Genomic DNA, 17,327 nt, shown 5'->3' on the forward strand with positions numbered 1-17,327 from the left:
TAGGATGATCCAGGCAGTATTTCAATTTATTTTTTTATTTTTAAAAATATTTTATTTATTCATGAGAAACAGAGAGGAGAGAGAGGGGCAGAGACAGAGGCAGAGGGAGAAGCAGGCTCCATGCAGGGAGCCCGACATGGGACTTGATTCCGGGACTCCAGGATCACGCCTTGGGCCAAAGGCGGCGCTAAACCACTGAGCCACCCGGGCTGCCTTCAATTGATTTTGTGCATCTGTTTGCAAGAGGTGTCCCAAAGCATCAGAGAAACCTCAGAGATTATTTTGGGGGTCTGGGAATTCTCAAAAACTCCACGTAAGCTAAGGGGAATCAGTTTTTCACTTTGTATCAATCATTTTGGCTTACCTAAGGTTTCACAGGAACACTGCTTCCAGATGCGGGGGGGGGGGGGGGGAACGTGTACCGCATGGGTTTGTTTCTGGGCTCTGCTCTGTTGGTCTAGAGGTTTCCATGCCGATACCACACTGTTTTGATTAGAATATACTTTGAAATCAAGGAGTGTGATGTGATGCCTCTAGGGTTGGGGACTTCTGTGGTTCCATACAGATTTTAGGATTGTCCATTTCTGTGAAAGATGCCATTGGATTTTTTTCTATCACCTAGATTAACCCGTTTACTATAGGCTAGCAAGGCTTCAAATGGTGAAGCTTCTGCTGGTCCTTCAGTCTCCCAATGGCTGACTTTACTGCAACTGCACAAGTGGTGCCACAGGCCCAGGCGCCACGGCTACAGGCTCCACACGAGCCCGTATTTACCCAGTTCCCACCTTCTTGGGGCGTCTAGCCCTCGCTGCAAACTAGGTCCGAGCTCAGAGAGGAGAGCTCTGGGACTTTTGGACAGTAGGACATTTGCACAGTACTTCAGTCCCTGAGCATGGAATGTCTTTTATCTGCATCTTCAGTTCCTTTCCCCAATGTCATGTAGTTCTCTGTGTATGGGTCTTTTACCTCCTTGGTTAAATTTATTTCTAGGTATTCTCTTTGAAGCAACAGTAAATGAGATTGGTTTATCTAATAGCTATCGGTGTATGTTCATTCTGTGTGCTACAACCTTCCTGATTTTTTAGTTTAACAGTTTTTTGGTGGTGTCTTTAAGATTTCCTCTGTGTAATTTGTCCTCTGCAAAAGGTCACAGTAGGCTGGGTTCCCTGTCCTTTTTTTTTTTTTTTTTTTATGATAGTCACAGAGAGAGAGAGAGGCAGAGACACAGGCGGAGGAAGAAGCAGGCTCCATGCACCGGGAGCCCAATGTGGGATTCGATCCCGGGTCTCCAGGATCGCGCCCTGGGCCAAAGGCAGGCGCCAAACCACTGCGCCACCCAGGGATCCCTGGGTCCCTGTCCTTAAGGAAAAGAGCCACAGCTGGTTTGAGTACAACGTTTAATATAAGGTACAGTGGCTTGGCAGAGCTGGTGCAAAACCAAGAGATCCCGCTCTAGTCTGTGAGTTAACAGCGTAGGCACCTGAACAAAAAATTGGCCCTGCTGGCCCATCATCCAAGGCCCTCTGCACAGCACCAGCCAGAGGCCCCAAGGCTGAAAGAAATTCTATCTGTAAGTCTTCAAGTTGTGGCTACTGTGTTCTAGTCCCCAGAGTCAACCAGAGGCTGGCCCTAGTCATCACAGCAGGTGTAATCTTAGGACAGACTTGAGACGTGGGGACTGGACACAGGGCCTGGGTTCCTATCCATTTCCTACATGCAGCAGTCCAGGAGGCTCTCGGCCTGAGTGGCTGTTAGCCTGCCCGTCTTCCCAGCCGGCTGTTTGCTCTCCCTGACTGCTCATAGTAGGGAAAGAGGTGGCCATCCGACTAAAGAGAAAAGGTCTTTCCAAAGGCTGTATTTGGCATAAGCTAATGCCACTGCTAGTGCTGCCAGTGGCCAGGCACAGGTACAGAAGGCCCTGAGGAGTTGGGGTGGAGGGAGAGGAGCGTGCAGGCAGAGTGGGAACGAGCCCGCTCGCGTGTCCGCCCCGGGAGCCCAGAGGGTAAAGGCCATGCAGTAAAGGGTAACGTGTGGTCCTCCTCTTTGGTCAGGCAAGGCCCTGGCACAGGCCTGCGGGGGAGGGGGTGGAGGGCCGAGGGGCACGGGCTCTGCCCTCGGGCCCAACATTAGGCTCATCATGTTGAGGTGGTGATGCAGCGAGGGGCAAGGCAAGGAGACAGCAGTCGGGCTGCTAATCCGTGATCCTAGGAGCTGCCCTTGTCCTTGTCATCCATGAGGTCATACCTGTGGGAACAAGCAGAGAAAAGCTCGGGTAGAAAGGGGACTTGTGTCCCCTTGTAAGTGAAACATAACCCGAGGGCTCTTGGACTTCAGAGAACCAAGGGCTCGCACCTCAGAATGCATTCCTTTCTCCCTTCTCGGGATCAGGATCTCTCTTGCCTAAATATCCAGGCCCACCCCCAGTCTGCCGCACTCACCACTGGGCCGCTCCCTGGGAAAGGTCTATCTCGGCAAGGTCCAGCTGCACCTGCACGAGAGGACGGGGGCAAGCTGTTATGTCAGCATCTCCAGTCTCCCATCATCACATGCTCCTGCTACGTGATGAAGGGAGCGGGCCACATGGGGAGCTGTCACCTGCTGTGCCCCATCCCCAGGCCCCTGACGGACTACCGCCTTGCTAGTCCTTTTTTTTTTTTTTTTATTTATTTATTATTTATGATAGTTACAGAGAGAGAGAGAGAGAGGCAGAGACACAGGCAGAGGGAGAAGCAGGCTCCATGCACCGGGAGCCTGACGTGGGATTCGATCCCGGGTCTCCAGGATCGCGCCCTGGGCCAAAGACAGGCGCTAAACCGCTGCGCCACCCAGGGATCCCCGCCTTGCTAGTCCTACCTTTGCCTTGCTCATCCTCACCCCCTTACCTTTCCCAGCAGCTCGCGTTCTCGTGACATGAAGGAGGCGTTAGACTTCACAGACACATCCAGCTTTCGTCGCCGGGCCTCATCCAGGGGCAGTTCCCATTCGAATCTGGGGGGCACCGGGTGTTAGGGCCAGGGGTTCCTCCCCGGCTGCCTTCTCTCCCACCTCAATGCCCACCCGCTGACCGTTCGTTGAATTCAGGACTTAGGGTCTTCTTCTTTTGGGAGGTCTTCCTCTTGGTGGCCCGGTTCTTGTCCGGCAGCAGCAACAGGGACACATAGGGGTCGGGGGCGTCCCGTCCATTTTGTCGAAGGGCCCTGCAACAGGGAGGGTGGCGGGAGGTAGGCAGCTGGGCGGGGGAGGAAGCGGAGGTGGGGGGGGTCGAGGAGGAGGTGGGGAGGTGGGGGGGGTGAAGGGGGGGCTCACCGGCAGCCGTGGACGATGCTGACCAGCCGCCGCTCCTCAGCGTGGTACCACACGGTCAGCTGCACCTGACCCACCTGACCCGGGGGCCCGGCCGGGGCGTCCTGGGGCCTGGGGACACAGGGGTGCTGGGAGCCTCTCGCCCAGGGGCCCGCAGCCTGCCCCTCAGCCCCCGCCCAGCCCCTCACCTGTCTGCGTGTGGCAGGCGCTGCCGCAGCTCTGGCGCCAAGGAGGGGCCGTGGGGGAGCCCCCCCCAGAGCTCGGGCTCCTCGCTCAGGGACGAGGAGCTAGGGCTGGGGTTGGGAGCCCCCCGTTCTGAGTGCTGGGCCACCAGGACCTGGGGGCAGGGGGCCGTGAGCAGGCACAGTGAGCCTCAGCGATCTCCGCGGAGCGTGGGCCTGCTCCCTGGCAGCTCATCCCCGAGTGCCCTCCCCCTGGGGCGCCCACCCTTGGGCACCCACCCCCCGGGCGCCCAGCCCTGGGCACCCACCCCGGGCGCTCACCCGCAGCTGCGCTCTCAGCAGCACCTGCCCCTGCCCGTTGTTCAGCGCGAACCACTGGTCCAGGCACAGCTGCTCGGCCGCCAGGAGCTCGGGGAGGGGCAGGGACAGGGAGCCCAGCGCGCTGCCACCCTCGCTGCGGACCTGCGGGGGCAGCCTGCGTGAGCCGCCGGGTCCGCAACCCCGCAAGCGGCGCCGTCCTCCTCCCCCCCTCCCCCGGCGCAGGGGCCCTGGCGCCCCTGCCGGAGCTCGGGCAAAGCCGACCCGGGGCGGAGTGCATGCGCCGGCGGGGAGGCCGGGGAGGCGGCCTCCACCCGCGCGGGGCTGCAGAGCGTGAAGACCGCGGAGCCTGCGCCCCGCGTCCAGACAAGACTCGCGGAGGCGCCGCTGAGTACCCGCAGCCCCCGCCCGAGCGCGTGCTGCCAACAGTTACTTCAGCTTAACTTCTCCTGGTTTCCGTTGGTTCGTGTCATTCTCTATCGTTTTGCCAACTTTGGAAGGGGCTGGACTCCCCCGCTGCAGAGGAAGCACGCCCCAGATGACGTGGAGGCACCCCACGGCACCCCACCCCTCCCCCACTCCCAGCCATCCCCTTTGTTCACACTTGAATCCACTGAAATCCAGCTGCTTCCCGGCTGCAGCATCAATAATCGTGACCTCGAAGAGTCTGTGATGCTCAGGGATCTCATTTTGTTTCTTGGTAACATCTGGCCACTTCCTATCTTTTCAAACACTCCCCACTGGCTTCTGTACCCCCTTCTTTCCTGGTGGACGCCCCACTGCCCTGGCGACACCTCAGGCCCCTTGGAGGGCTCTTCTCCCTCCATCTGCGCTTTCAGTGCTTCGGCACTCACGTGTCCCCCGTGGCCTTGCCACAGTGCAGGCCCTAGGAATGGCCCTTCACACCCACCACTACAGCTGCTACTGTTGCTTGCTCATGGCCGGCTAACGGGAGAGGAAGATAGCGGGCCACAGACCCACCTCCTAGAAGGCCGTTTCCCCTTGGATGGTCTCCCATGCCTCAAGACTCCTGCTTGGGCATCCCCTGTGTTGGCAATGGCACCTTTCTCTGTCCAGCCCCACCATGCTACAAGCCCCGGAGTTAGCGTCTAGGCTGTTCTGCTGTTCTCCTCTTCCCATGTCCGAATAACCCCACTAAGTAGCCTGTTGGCTGACCTCCCTGCTTCCACCACCTTCTCCCTTCAGTCTGTTCTTCATCCTGCGGTCAGCATGACTTTTGTCATGTGCAGATCTGGGCATGTCACCCCTCACTCCTCCGAATGTTTCGCTCCGCCTTCAGGATAAATCCACGTTCTTCACGTAGTAGTCAAGAGCCCTGGTGACCTTGTGCCTGTCTGCCCCCGTGGCCTGTACTTTGCTTCTTTCTCCTCATTCTCTTCCCAGCCTGGAGCCTTCCTCCTCTTCCTGGTCAGCGCCTGCTTACCCTTAAGCTCAGGGTCGTCGGCTGCCACTCGCAACCTACACGTCCGTGTGTGTGTGTGTTGTGTGGTCTCCCCCCCCCCCCGCCCCGTGACTGATCACCTGTTCCCCACAGTGCCCTTTACAAGCAGTCGCCAGTCTGGAAGCTTTCCCTGGTTCTTTTTCTCCCAAAAGAGAGTGTGAGCTCCATAAAGATAAAAATTGGCTCTGCCCTCTCTGACCCTGTGCCTGGTTCAGGACCTGGCCCACAGTGGCAAAATGGTCACAGGAGGAACTTCCAGTACCTGCAACTCCAGGCTCTCAGCGTGTGGTCTCTTGACGAGAAAGGAGGCACTCTCGTCCCAGATGGGGGCTGAAGTGTGAGAAAGAGTCTGGGGGAGGGCAGGGGTGGTGGTCAGGCCTTGGAATGCTCTCCTGTGCCTCCACACCCCTCCCAGACGGCCCTGGGGCATTCCCGGGTACCTTTGTCTTATGGGAAGCATCCCCCATGGTGAGAGTGGCATAAGGGCTGGGAGGCTTGGTCCCCTTCCGGAGCTAGAAACAGAATGTTGTGTCGCTTATTAAATAGGCTCTAGGGGATCCCTGGGTGGCTCAGCGGTTTGGCACCTGCCTTTGGCCCAGGGCGTGATCCTGGAGACCCGGGATCCAGTCCCATGTTGGGCTCCCTGTATGGAGCCTGCTTGTCCCTCTGCCTCTCTCTCTCTCTCTGACTCTCATGAATAAATAAAATCTTTTAAAAAAAAATAGGCTCTGGAATTTAGACCTGGGTCGGCAGCTCCCTGCTCCCCCGCCAGCAGGCAGGGCCCGGTGTCACTGCCACCACCACCCTCGTGGCCTCCAAAGGCCACTTCTTCCTGCCCCAGCACCACCACGGCCCTGGGAAGGGGAACCTGGAATTCACTATTCCAAATACACCCGCAGCACCGCAGCATCAGAGCCTGAGGCGGCGGGGGAGGCCGGGAGGGGGCGGTGGGGCTCACCGGCAGGTCCTCTGCGCGCTCCACATACACGGTCAGCAGGGCCGCGGCCAGCTCGGCGCTCTTCTGTGTCTGGATCAGACTGTTCACCTGCAGCACCTGTGGGAGGACACGCGGCCTTGCGGGGCGGGAGGACATGCGGGGCGCACATGCCCCCGAGCGGGCAAGGGTCCTCCGTGACCCCTCTGGAGCCCCCCACCTACCTCCTCTAGCTCAGCAGCAGAGGCCCGGGGGTTCAGACGCTCCAGACGCAGGTGCAGGCGGCCAGATGGCACATCCTCCAGGGTCAGCCACTGTGGGCGTGGGTGTGGGCAGGCTTAGACTCGGGGGTGTGGGGACAGAGGGGCTAGGAGGACGAGCCGCGAGTTCTAAGTCCTTGCTCACCTCGTCAAGGAAGCCGGTGTTCAGGACCGCGGTGAGACCCACTTTACACCTGGAGAGGAGAAAAACCAAAACCTGAGGCCCGTGGTCAGAGCGGAGTCTCTGCCTTCCCAGAGCCAGACTTCTGTGGCCTCCGGACGCCCAACCGGCCTTCCCCTCTGGATTTCTGTCCTCTCACCTGCCCAGAAAGTCATCCTTGTCCAGGTCCTTGTCAAAAACCTCAATGTCTAGCTCTTGGCCTGGAGTTGATGTGACAATCACCTAGCAGGATAAAATAGCAGAGGCAGATTTTTTCTTTTTCTTCTTCAAATAACTGGGAATGTCCCCCCTCAATCACCTGAACCCCAGAGGGCTTTTGGACCATTCTCAGAGCTAGAGGAAAGAAGGAGGAGGACTCCGAGGAGTCCTAGCCATTCAATTCTGACCTCAAACACCTCGTTCCAGTGGGGATTGAGATCTTCCCGAACAACACGGCTCCGGAAGCTTCGTCCTGCCAGCTTTAGTTTGACATAGGGGTCTGACTTGCCCTTCACCAATCCCCCCAAGAAACGGTCTTTGGCAATCAGGTCCTGGGCCTCTAATACATGGATCCGAAGCACATTCTGCAAAAGGGACAGATAGGGGCACCAGATGGCAGTCAGAGAGAAACCTGCCAAAACCAGCCCTGGAACAGGCTTTGCAACACTTAGACCCTCGCCAGTGCTTTCCAGATAGACTCACCTCAGTCCCAAAGTGACTATCAGGAGTAGTGCGATAAGGCCGAGGCGGGGAATCCACGCTGCTGCCTGTCTGGGGGTTCTCACTGTCTGGGTCCCAAGCACCAGGACTTCCAGGCACAGTGGGAAAGTGCACTCCTGACGGATCCAAGTACAAGATCTGGGAAGGGTGGTGTAATTGTGCAATCAGAGAAGTGCAGCTAGACACCCGCAAGCAAGGGCCGTGGGGGTTGGAGGCAGCGCAGAGGCTCTGACGGGGAAAACAGGTCCCTGCCTTGGCTGGGCTAATCTCTAGAGGGTTCCCCCGACACTCATCCTACTCATACACCACTTCTTCCCCGGTTTGGGCAACAAACATTTTTTGTGTGCCTGCTGGGTGCTTCCACATATACTAGCTCATCGGATATTAGAGGATTTCCTCCTCTTTAGTCTTAATAGCAAGGAATCCACGAGGCCCCTCCAACCCTCAGTGCATGCTCCGTCTCCATACCCTCATAACCAATTTCATGTAGAGCCTGGAGTTGGGGCCAGAGCTGCTGAGCTGGAACCACTGGTCCAAGGTGAGTTCAGGGGCAGTCAGCAGGCGAGCCAGAGGCACAGTCAGTGCCCCTAAAGTCAGTGCCCTGGAGTCATCCTTCACCTAGAGCCCAGGAAGAAGGGATGTAGGGAAGAACAAAGGAAAAAAGAGGGGCGCCCGGGTGGCTCAGTTAAGCATCTGCCTTCAGGTGGAATCCTCGGATCCCAGCCTTTGGGCTCCCTACTCAGCAGGGAGTCTGCTTCGCCCTCTGTTCCTCCCCCTCCTCATTCTCTCTCTCAAAATCTTTTTTTTTTTTTCCTCTCAAAATCTTAAAAAAAAAAAAAAAAAAAAAGTAGGGAAAAGGAGAAATACTGGGGAAATCGTAACATGGCTCCAGTTTCACTTTTGCTCCGCCAACCACACAACTTTTGCTCCACTCCAGCCAGGTTTTCTTATGCCTATTCCGTGGTCCTTTCTGCCTTTGCTTATCCTGTTCCCATTAACTTCTCATTCTCCTCCCCTCAGACTATTTTTTTAATTTTTAAATTCTTTTTATATTATTATTTTTTTAAGATTTTATTTATTCATGAGACGGGGCGGGGGGGGGGGCAGAGACATAGGCATAGGGAGAAGCAGGCTCCATATAGGAAGCCTGACGTGGGACTCAATCCCGGGTCTCCAGGATCACACCCCTGGCTGCAGGCGGCCCTAAACTGCTGCACCACCAGGGCTGCCCTAATTGTGATGATTAAAAGACATCCTTGGGGATCCTTGGGTGGCTTAGCAGCTTGGTGCCTGCCTTTGGCCCAGGGTGTGATCCCAGAGTCCCGGGATCGAGTCCCATCTCTCTCTCTCTCTCTCTCTGTCTCTCATGAATGAGTAAATAAAATCTTAAAAAAAAAAAAAAAAAAAGACATCCTTGCAGTTTAAGATGACATTTCTTTTTTTTTTTTTATTTTTATTTTTTTATTTATTTATGATAGACACAGAGAGAGAGAGAGAGAGAGGCAGAGACACAGGCAGAGGGAGAAGCAGGCTCCATGCACCGGGAGCCTGATGTGGGATTCGATCCTGGGTCTCCAGGATCGCGCCCTGGGCCAAAGGCAAGCGCCAAACCACTGCGCCACCCAGGGATCCCTAAGATGACATTTCTAAAATAAAATTCTCTCCTGATGACAACTTGAGCCCTGCCACTTGATGGGAAAATCAGCAGAATCTATAGGCTCTTATTTGGGATCGACATTCTCTATTAGAATTTGCTCCTACAGGGATCCCTGGGTGGCGCAGCGGTTTGGCGCCCGCCTTTGGCCCAGGGCGCGATCCTGGAGACCCGGGATCGAGTCCCACGTCGGGCTCCCAGTGCATGGAGCCTGCTTCTCCCTCTGCCTGTGTCTCTGCCTCTCTCTCTCTCTCTGTATGACTATCATAAATAAATAAATAAAAATTAAAAAAAAATGAAAAAAAAAAGAATTTGCTCCTACATTTATTTATTTATTTATTTATTTATTTATTTATTTATATTTATTTTTAATTATTATTTTTAAAGATTTTATTTATTTATTCACGAGAGATACACACAGAGAGAGAGGCAGAGACACAGGCAGAGGGAGAAGCAGGTTCCATGCAGGGAGCCCGACGCGGGACTTGATCCCAGGACCCCAGGATCACGCCCTGGGCCAAAGGCAGGCGCTAAACTGCTGAGCCACCCAGGCATCCCTTGTTCCTACTTTAAAATTTTCTTTTTTGTTTCACTGGAAAGAAGAGAGGGCGCTCAGATTCATTTTATTTTTAATTAATTAATTTTAAGATTTTATTTTTAAGCAATCTCTATACCCAAGGTGGTGCTTGAACTCACTACACAAGATCAAGGGTCTCATGTTTATGGACTGAGCTAGCCAGGTGCCCCAAGGATGCTCAGTTTTAAATGTTGAAATCTTTTTTTTTTTTTTTAATCTTATTTAGTTGAGAGAGAATGAGCAGTGGGGAGGGGCAGAGAGGGAGAGAGAGAAGCAGACTCCCCACTGAGCAGGAAGCCCAATGCAGGGCTCGATCCCAGGACTTGAAGATCATGAGCTGAGCCAAAGGCAGAGAGGTCCAACTGACTGAGCCACCCGGTGCCCTCAAACAAATAAAATCTTAAGAAAAAAGTTGATTACATAATCTCTGCTCTGAACATAGGGCTCGAACTCACATCCCAAGATCAAGAGTCACATGCTCTTCTGACTGAACCAGCCAGGCGCCGCTATAAAGAATGATTCTAGGGACACTTGGTGGCTCAGTCGGTTGAGCCACCAACTCGGTTTTGGCTCAGGGCGTGATCTCAGGGTCTTGAGGTGAAGCCCTAGAGTCGAGCTCTGTACTCAGCAGGGAGTCTGCCTGAGATTCTCTCTCCCTCCACCCCTCCTCTCATTCACATTCTCACACACACACACACACACACGCGCGTGCGCGCGCGCGACCTCTAAAATAAAAAAATAAATCTTACAAAGAAATACGATTCTAGAGAGATGACTGGGGAAGATGGGGAGAGTCTAGGTAGATGGACTGGAATATGATCAAAGAGAGACACAGTACGACCTGGGAAGGCAAACGGAACACCCAGGAGGGGCTCAGTGGGTTTTTATCTCACCTGCACATCGAGCTCCTGGCTTCGAGGGTCTTGTAGGAAGAACCGGAAAGCCTCCTCCCACACCGGGGAGTTGGTGCAGTAGACGGCCTGTGCAGGAGGGGAGAAGGGTATGCTCTGCGGCACCATTCCTGTTTCTTCAGAAAGCCTTTGCCTTCACAGACCGCCTAAAGGGGAAACTTCATCCCCAGAACAGTCCTCCCCAGCCAGATGTGCATGCACGTGCGCGCACACACCTCCCACCATGACACCCCGGCCCTCACCTTGCTCTCCTGGGTCATATCCTGAATTGACAGCTGTACCACGGGGTTGGGCTCCCTGTTCCCCTTCTTCAGCTGTGGGGGCAGAATTGAGAAGTCACCATCTTGGGTGTTTTTGGTTTTGTCCCAGTGAAGGAAGGTGGGCTCTTATCAGGATCTTTTCCCTGAGGTGGCTCTGATCCCCTCCCAGGACCCCAGGCATTCCATGCTGCTGCTTCTGAAGCCACATGGGGAGGGACAAGAGAGGGCATGGGGATGCTGCGTCCAGAGCTTCCTGTTCAGCCGCCCTCGGGAGCCACACTCACGGGAAGGTCTTGGGCCCGGTCCAGATAGACAACTAGGATGGCAGCTGATGGGGGCTCTGGTCGGGAGGAGACGCCGAGATTCCACTGCAGAACCTGGAGGGTGGGCGGGTGGGGGGGGAGGTTGTCACACCCTCGCCCCTAGTCCTACACTCTCAGCCACCTCTTTCCCCCCTGCTACCTTCCCACTTCCCATGTCCCTTACCTGCTCCAGTTTTTCTGCATGTGGCAAAAGCGACAGCCATTCTAGCCGGAGGTGGACTTGGCCTAGCCCACCTTGTAGAGGAAACCACTGGAGGGAGAGCAGAAAGTGAAGGATAAGGGATCAGACATTCGCACAACCTCTTCCCCCAACGTAGTGATGACTGTCAGCCCAATGGGTGAGACTACCCCCCCCTTCCTCTTCTCTCAACTTACGTCATCCAGGACTCCAGCCTGTAGTACCTTCCCTACATCCAGTTTCATCCTGGAGGGGGCGGGGAGGAGTGGCAGTGAGCAGAGGAAAAGGAGAGTGTTGTCATTAGTAGCGTGTCATTGGCCCTCCACTCACCCGCCTAGAAATAAAAGGTAATTCTCAGACTCCCTTCTTCTGTTCAGCAGATATTTGCATGCGTGTGTACACGCGTGTGCGTGATGGAGGCGAGGGTGGGGAGGTTGGGAAGGAAAGTAATATACAATTCCCAGGCCTGCAAAAGGATTAGGATTACCTCTGCGACCCTGGTAGCACCGAGGCTTTAGAATCCTAACAGGCCAAGGCTCACCTGCCCAGAAAGTCATCTTTGTCTGGATCCTTGTCAAACACCTCTACCTCAATCTCCTGGCCTGGGACCTCGTGTACCATCACCTGAAGGACACACGGGAGAAGGGGCTCAGGGGCTACGCTGTGAAGGTCCCTCAGCACCTTCCCACACGGCCTCCCAGGGCCTCCCTATTTGACACGGCCCCACTCCTCAGCTCTCCCACCTCGTAAGTCTCCCCCCACTGGGGATTGAGGTCCTCATCAATGACTCGACTGCAGAATGCCTGGGTGCCCACTCGCACAAGTGCATAGGGGTCTGACTTGCCCTCAATCAGGCCCTTCACGTATTTGTCTTTGGAGCCCAGACCTCGGGCAGCCAGCAGGTGAATCCGAACAATGCCCTGTGCAAAGCAATCCGATCATGAGAACCGAAGGAAGGAGCAGGCACAAGGTCCCCGAGAGAAGGATCTATCTGATGGGGGAGAGGCCGTACCCTGGGAAGAGGGGAACGCAGCTGGGCCGCATCACGAAGGTCAGGCACTAGTGGCACCAGTAACCGGTTGGGCAACACAAGGAAGGCAGCGATGGAATCCATGATCATGGTGTCAGAGAGGGAGCTGATGGGGGAACAGAAAGGAAGGTGTGTGTCCCCAACGTCCAGAAGCCCCCCACCCCCAGCTCTGTTGCCCACAACCAAGAGAGCCATAAAGCTAGAGGAACATCCTTTCTTGAAAAGCTTTTTTGGCTGCTCTCCTACCCTCACTCCCCACCTACTGCTCTGAACCTTTGCTGCCATCCCAGCTCGCCTTTTACTTCTTACCCCTATGGAGCAGAGCAGCCTGCAACCCTCTTTGTTCCCCACCCAAATGTGTGCTCCCCGACAGGACAAAAATCACAGGGGGATTTGTCATCTCTCCAGCTAGGATGATCAAGACTCCCAGAGGGTGCTGGCTACATCTCTTACTGTTTTGTATCCCAAAAACCCACAACCAAGGGCTGGAATACTTAGGGGCCCCATAAATCCTGACACCTGAGTCCTGGGATATCCAGCAGGTTGGTCATCCCTGTCCAGTTGATATCTAGGGTCTGGAAGGAAAGGGCAAGGGGATCAGGACAGGGCACACGGTGGCACAGTCACACCCAACCAACAGTTGCCAGATCCCTCAGCCTCTCCTCCCTCAAGCCCCAGAGCTGGCCACCCTGTTCCTCCCAGTCCTCTATTTTCCCCTTCCCCATGCCCCTCAGTGTCTTCCCCTACCGGGCGCCGGATGAAGAACATCGACACAGCCCCCACGATGGGAAGGTCCCCAATGAGTGGCTCGAGAATCACCCGCAAGACACCGTGTAGCTAGGCAGAGAAGAGCAAAGCCTTTCTCCACAAAAGGCCTTCTTTCCGTCCCGAACTGCCCCAGCCTTGGTTTTTCCAATTTCCCACTTCCCTATATCCGACGAAATTTAGGGCAAAACAAGGCTCCCTTTTATGGGGGCCCCTGACATTTGCCCACCTGCATGCCTTTGACTCCTGCTTTGCAGAAATATTTCTTCACTTCCACATCAATCTGCACGTCACCTACGTAGCTGGGGGTTGGCGGGAAGAGAACAGAGAGGGTTGGTACTAGGCTGAGGCGGGGAGGGGGGGGAGGCAGGCAGAGTGACCAGGATGGCGAAGGGGGAGCTGCGACAGTGAGCGGGATTACCTGATGCTCAAATCCAACAGGATCTGCTCTTTGTTCTGGCCAGCATGAACCTTGACTCCTACGATGCGCAGCGGCTGCGGAGACAGGACTTCTCAAGAGAGAGAAAAGGGAAAGGGAGGAGTAGCTGAGCCCCTTCCCAGGCGGCCAGCCCCCCTGTCCCGCCTCCTCCCTCCCGCTACTTTCCTTCCTACCATACACACCTTCTCACCCAGTTCCACTCGTGTAAATGTGAATGTTTGCAGGTGGGGATTAGAGCCTCGAACAGCGGGGGCCACAGTTTCAGCCAAAAGCTTCTCCATGTACTGGCCCAGGAAGGGCCAGACCTGGGCCGCAATCTGGAAGGAAAGGGAACCTGTCACAGGAGAGCCTGATCTTCTCCCTAAAGACAAGCTCCTTAGAATCCTCCCCACAGAGAGCACAGGGTCTACCCCTGGGGTGCGCAGCGTCTGGCTGGAGATATGAACCCCATTCCCTGCTTATGAAACATGAAAGAACCAACCCTCACCTTATTTAGCCACTCGGCCTTTTCCACGTCTGGAAAGCTGACCTAGAGGTGAGGAAGGGAGAGAGGGAATGAGCACCCGCCACCCGCAGTTTCCTACTGAGATGCTGGGGGGCTCCCACAGAGGAAAGGAAACAAGGTGTGACAGGACCTCGGCATGCCCAGGGGCTGGAGGGGAGGGGCTGGGATGCCCTGAGCAGTCACTCCTCCAGGGTCTGGGGTTGCCGAGGTGTGACGAGGGTGCCCACATGGTGTAGGCCCCACAGAGTCGCTCTGTGGACAGCCGGGGATGTGGGGATGTGGGCCGGGGACAGCTGCGGGGCACACAGGGGGAGGGCGGGCGGACACATTCTTGCTGGACGGGGAGGGCCTGACAAATCAGAGTTTAAGGAGGAAATCCTGGGTTGGCGAGGTCTCGGTTCCTTTTTGCCCTCTTCCCGCCTCGCTACCTACTGGGGCCTCTTCTAAGCCCAGAAGGCGGAGGGAAGCGGCTCCTTGAGTTAGGGAGGGAGACGAGCTACCGGGCCCCAGCCGGGTCGTCGTCGTCTTTTTTTCTTTGGATCAGTGTGACTCCTTTTATGGGAAAGGACACCTGTGCTCCGCACTGGGGAGGAGGAGCGGTGCTTCAGGAACAAGGCTGCTTCCCGCGACGAGGCGTGGGGGCCGCGGGGCTGCAGTGCCCTGGGACGATCGCGCCCCCCCTCCCGCCTCGGCCCGCGCGGCGAGGCCCCGCCCGCCCGCTGTCGGCTCGGATTCCGCTCTCGGGCCGCAGACCCACACCCCTGCCGGGAGGGCGGCGGCCGAGCGGGGGACCGGCGGCGCTGGGGGGGGGGGGGCGCAGTCCGGAAGAGGGTGGGGCCGGCCGGGCGGCCGAGCGTGGGTGGGCCGCGGGCGCCCACCCCTCCCTCCCCTCCCTCCCCCCGCAGCGGGCGCCCTCCCCCGCCGCAGCTGCGCCCTCCCCTGCCCTCCCCCCCCCACCCGCGCTGCGGCCCAACTGCCAGGGGCTGCAAGGCCAGGGCCAGGGCCAGGGGCGGGGCAGGGGCGGCGGCTCCCGCGGCAGTGCTCCCGCGGCTGGGTCCCGGCGGGTACCCCGGGGGAAGAGCGGGAAAAGGAGGAACCTCAGGGCCTTAAACCGCAAACGATGATAATACAGAAAAAAGTCTGCAGGAGGACGGAAGCGAGGAGGGAGCCCTCGGAGCCCCACGCGCCGTCCGGGAGCAGCGGGGAGCCCTCGGGCGGCTTGGCTGGGGGGGCGCCCCGGCCGAGCCCGGCTCCCCAAGGGTTCCCACCGCCTGCCCTGGCGCCGAGGAAGAAGCACGGATGCGGTGGACGGACCGGGATCCGGGCGCGCGGCAAGGGGGGGCTGCTCGGTCCCTGGAGAAGGCGGCCGGCGGGGCGGGGGGGGCTCCCGTGCTGCCAGGGTGGGGAGCGGACCTCGGGCCTGGAGGGAGACCCCGGCAGCGGGGCGCTCGCTCACCCAGGCAGGTAGCTCTCGGTGGCTCAGGTAAAGCGTCTGCGCCGTGAGCCGCTCCTCGTCGTCCAGCAGCTGCCGCGCCGCTCGGAGGCTCCGTTCTTTCCCATCGCGGACGCGGCGCCAGCCCAGGTAGAGCGCGAGGCCGAAGAGCACGAAACCCACGCTGAGTCCCACCGCCCCCGCCAGGTACACGGGCACCAGCACCAGCAGCCGCCGCCCGAACGAAGTCAGCAGCGCCAGCGCCTCCGCCGCCGCGCCTGGGCCCGCAGGCTGGTTCCCAGAAGTCCGGTCCCGCTGCGTGTGAGCGCCGGGGGGCCGGGCCGGGGGGTCCGAGGGAGCAGAGGCCCGCTCCACGAGGCTGGCGCCGGGAGAGCGCTCCATGCTGCCGCCTCCGGGGCACCCGCCCCACCCCGACACTGGCTGGAGGTCGCTCGGTCTGGCGGCCAGCGGCCCCCGGCAAGCTGCACCCCCGCGCCGGGGGAGGGGACCGTAGGCCACGCCCCCGCGACCTGCCGGCTCGGGGTGGCCGGCGCCGCACGCGGGCCGAGGCGGAGTCAGGAGGCCGAAGCCCGGGCCCCCCTCTTCCGCCGCGAGCCCGCGGGGCGCGGGAGAGGCAGGACCCCGGCGGCCCCGCCGCGGAGCCGAGGTGGGCGGTCCCGGGCGGCGCGAAGGGAGGAGGGAGGCTGGGGGCGGCCTCTGATTGGCCGGGAGGCGGAGGGGGCGTGGCCCACCCTGTGGAGGGGCGGTGCGGTGCGGGCGCTCCCCCACGTGGGGTGGGCGTGCCTGCGCTGCGACGTCGGGCGCGTCCTGCGGCTCCGGAGGAACCCGAGGCTGCGGGGTTGGGGCGCTGTGGGCGACCGGGAGGTGCTTCCACCGGGTTCGGACGGCTAGGCAGGATTTGTCTGGGACTCCTGCGTGTCCGCTTGTCGCCTGTCCCTAGGCTTCGTTCTCTAAGTACGTCACTCATCCTTCAGGGTTTCCTTGGCTATCCTTAGAAAACACCCCGGTGGAGGGAAAATGTGCGGTGACCGACTCCGTCTATCCTGTCCCGCCCTCTACTTGGTGCCGCGCAACGCTGCAAAAACTGCCGAATACGAAAATGTATTACAGAGTTGAAATTATCCAGCCTTCAGGGAAGAGAGAGAGGAACGGCATGAATAGGAAGCGAGGCTTTATTTTTTTAGAAACCTCCAGGACTTGGTTATCTCTATCATAGAGGACAAACTAAATTGGCTCCCAAATGGTGGGGGAGGGGAGATGCATCAGCTGCAGCGGATCTGATGACATCTTCCAAGAATTTCCTGACCCTGAAGAACTGCTAGGACGCTAAAATAAGAAATCAAGAGTAATGAGACAATTTCATTTCTTACTTGCTGGAGTTGGAAGGCAAGTTCAGAATACAGTCAGATGTAGATCTAATGCAATTCCATGTTGTAGTGTGTAGGTTTAGGAGGAGAGAAGTAAAAAAAAAAGGAGGGGAGAAGTGCAGGGCACATTGAGGACTACTGTTATTGGTTACCTGCACTTAGGAGTGTTGTCCAGGACCTTAGAAACTAAACTGACTGGAAGCCCAGGAGGGAAGAGTTGGTCATAAAAGGGTTTATCTTTTAATGCAGCGTGTGTGGGGCTTTGTTGTGTTACTCTTTGGTGCAGCAGGGGAATGGGGTGGTTTGGTGGGGAGAGCCTAGATCTGCAGCTGATAAATATTATCTGGCTCTGCAGGGCACAGATTTCATCAGACTGTGTTTTCATCGCCACTGTTTAAACCTATTCCTGCTCAGCCTTACCCCCTTAATCTTAAATTTTCCCACTTCCTCTTCTCTACTTCCCTGGGGCTAAGAGGATCTAGAGTGCTTCATTCAGTGTGCAGAAATGCACAGCGAACAGCTTTCT

At 57.4% G+C, this 17,327-nt stretch overlaps 1 protein-coding gene across 1 annotated transcript; it reads right to left on the reverse strand.

The window, feature by feature from the left end:
• Positions 1–1,380: 1,380 nt before the first annotated feature.
• Positions 1,381–16,066, reverse strand: ESYT1 (extended synaptotagmin 1). The gene is made up of 31 exons (XM_041756308.1): positions 15,438–16,066; positions 13,964–14,005; positions 13,659–13,793; positions 13,459–13,532; positions 13,267–13,339; positions 13,020–13,109; positions 12,792–12,847; positions 12,255–12,378; positions 11,986–12,162; positions 11,784–11,866; positions 11,440–11,488; positions 11,228–11,314; positions 11,026–11,118; positions 10,724–10,795; positions 10,464–10,550; positions 7,808–7,957; positions 7,322–7,477; positions 7,027–7,203; positions 6,780–6,862; positions 6,605–6,653; positions 6,424–6,513; positions 6,224–6,319; positions 5,706–5,777; positions 5,528–5,614; positions 3,807–3,947; positions 3,492–3,640; positions 3,307–3,414; positions 3,066–3,197; positions 2,883–2,988; positions 2,439–2,488; positions 1,381–2,244 (listed from the first exon to the last, which is right to left on the reverse strand). The coding sequence occupies exons 1-31, from the start codon at positions 15,813–15,815 to the stop codon at positions 2,205–2,207; spliced, it is 3,306 nt and encodes a 1,101-aa protein (XP_041612242.1). The 5' UTR covers positions 15,816–16,066; the 3' UTR covers positions 1,381–2,204.
• Between the last annotated feature and the right edge of the window lie 1,261 nt (positions 16,067–17,327).

This window comes from Vulpes lagopus, chromosome 5 (assembly GCF_018345385.1).
Source record: "Vulpes lagopus strain Blue_001 chromosome 5, ASM1834538v1, whole genome shotgun sequence".
Lineage (NCBI taxonomy): Eukaryota > Metazoa > Chordata > Mammalia > Carnivora > Canidae > Vulpes > Vulpes lagopus.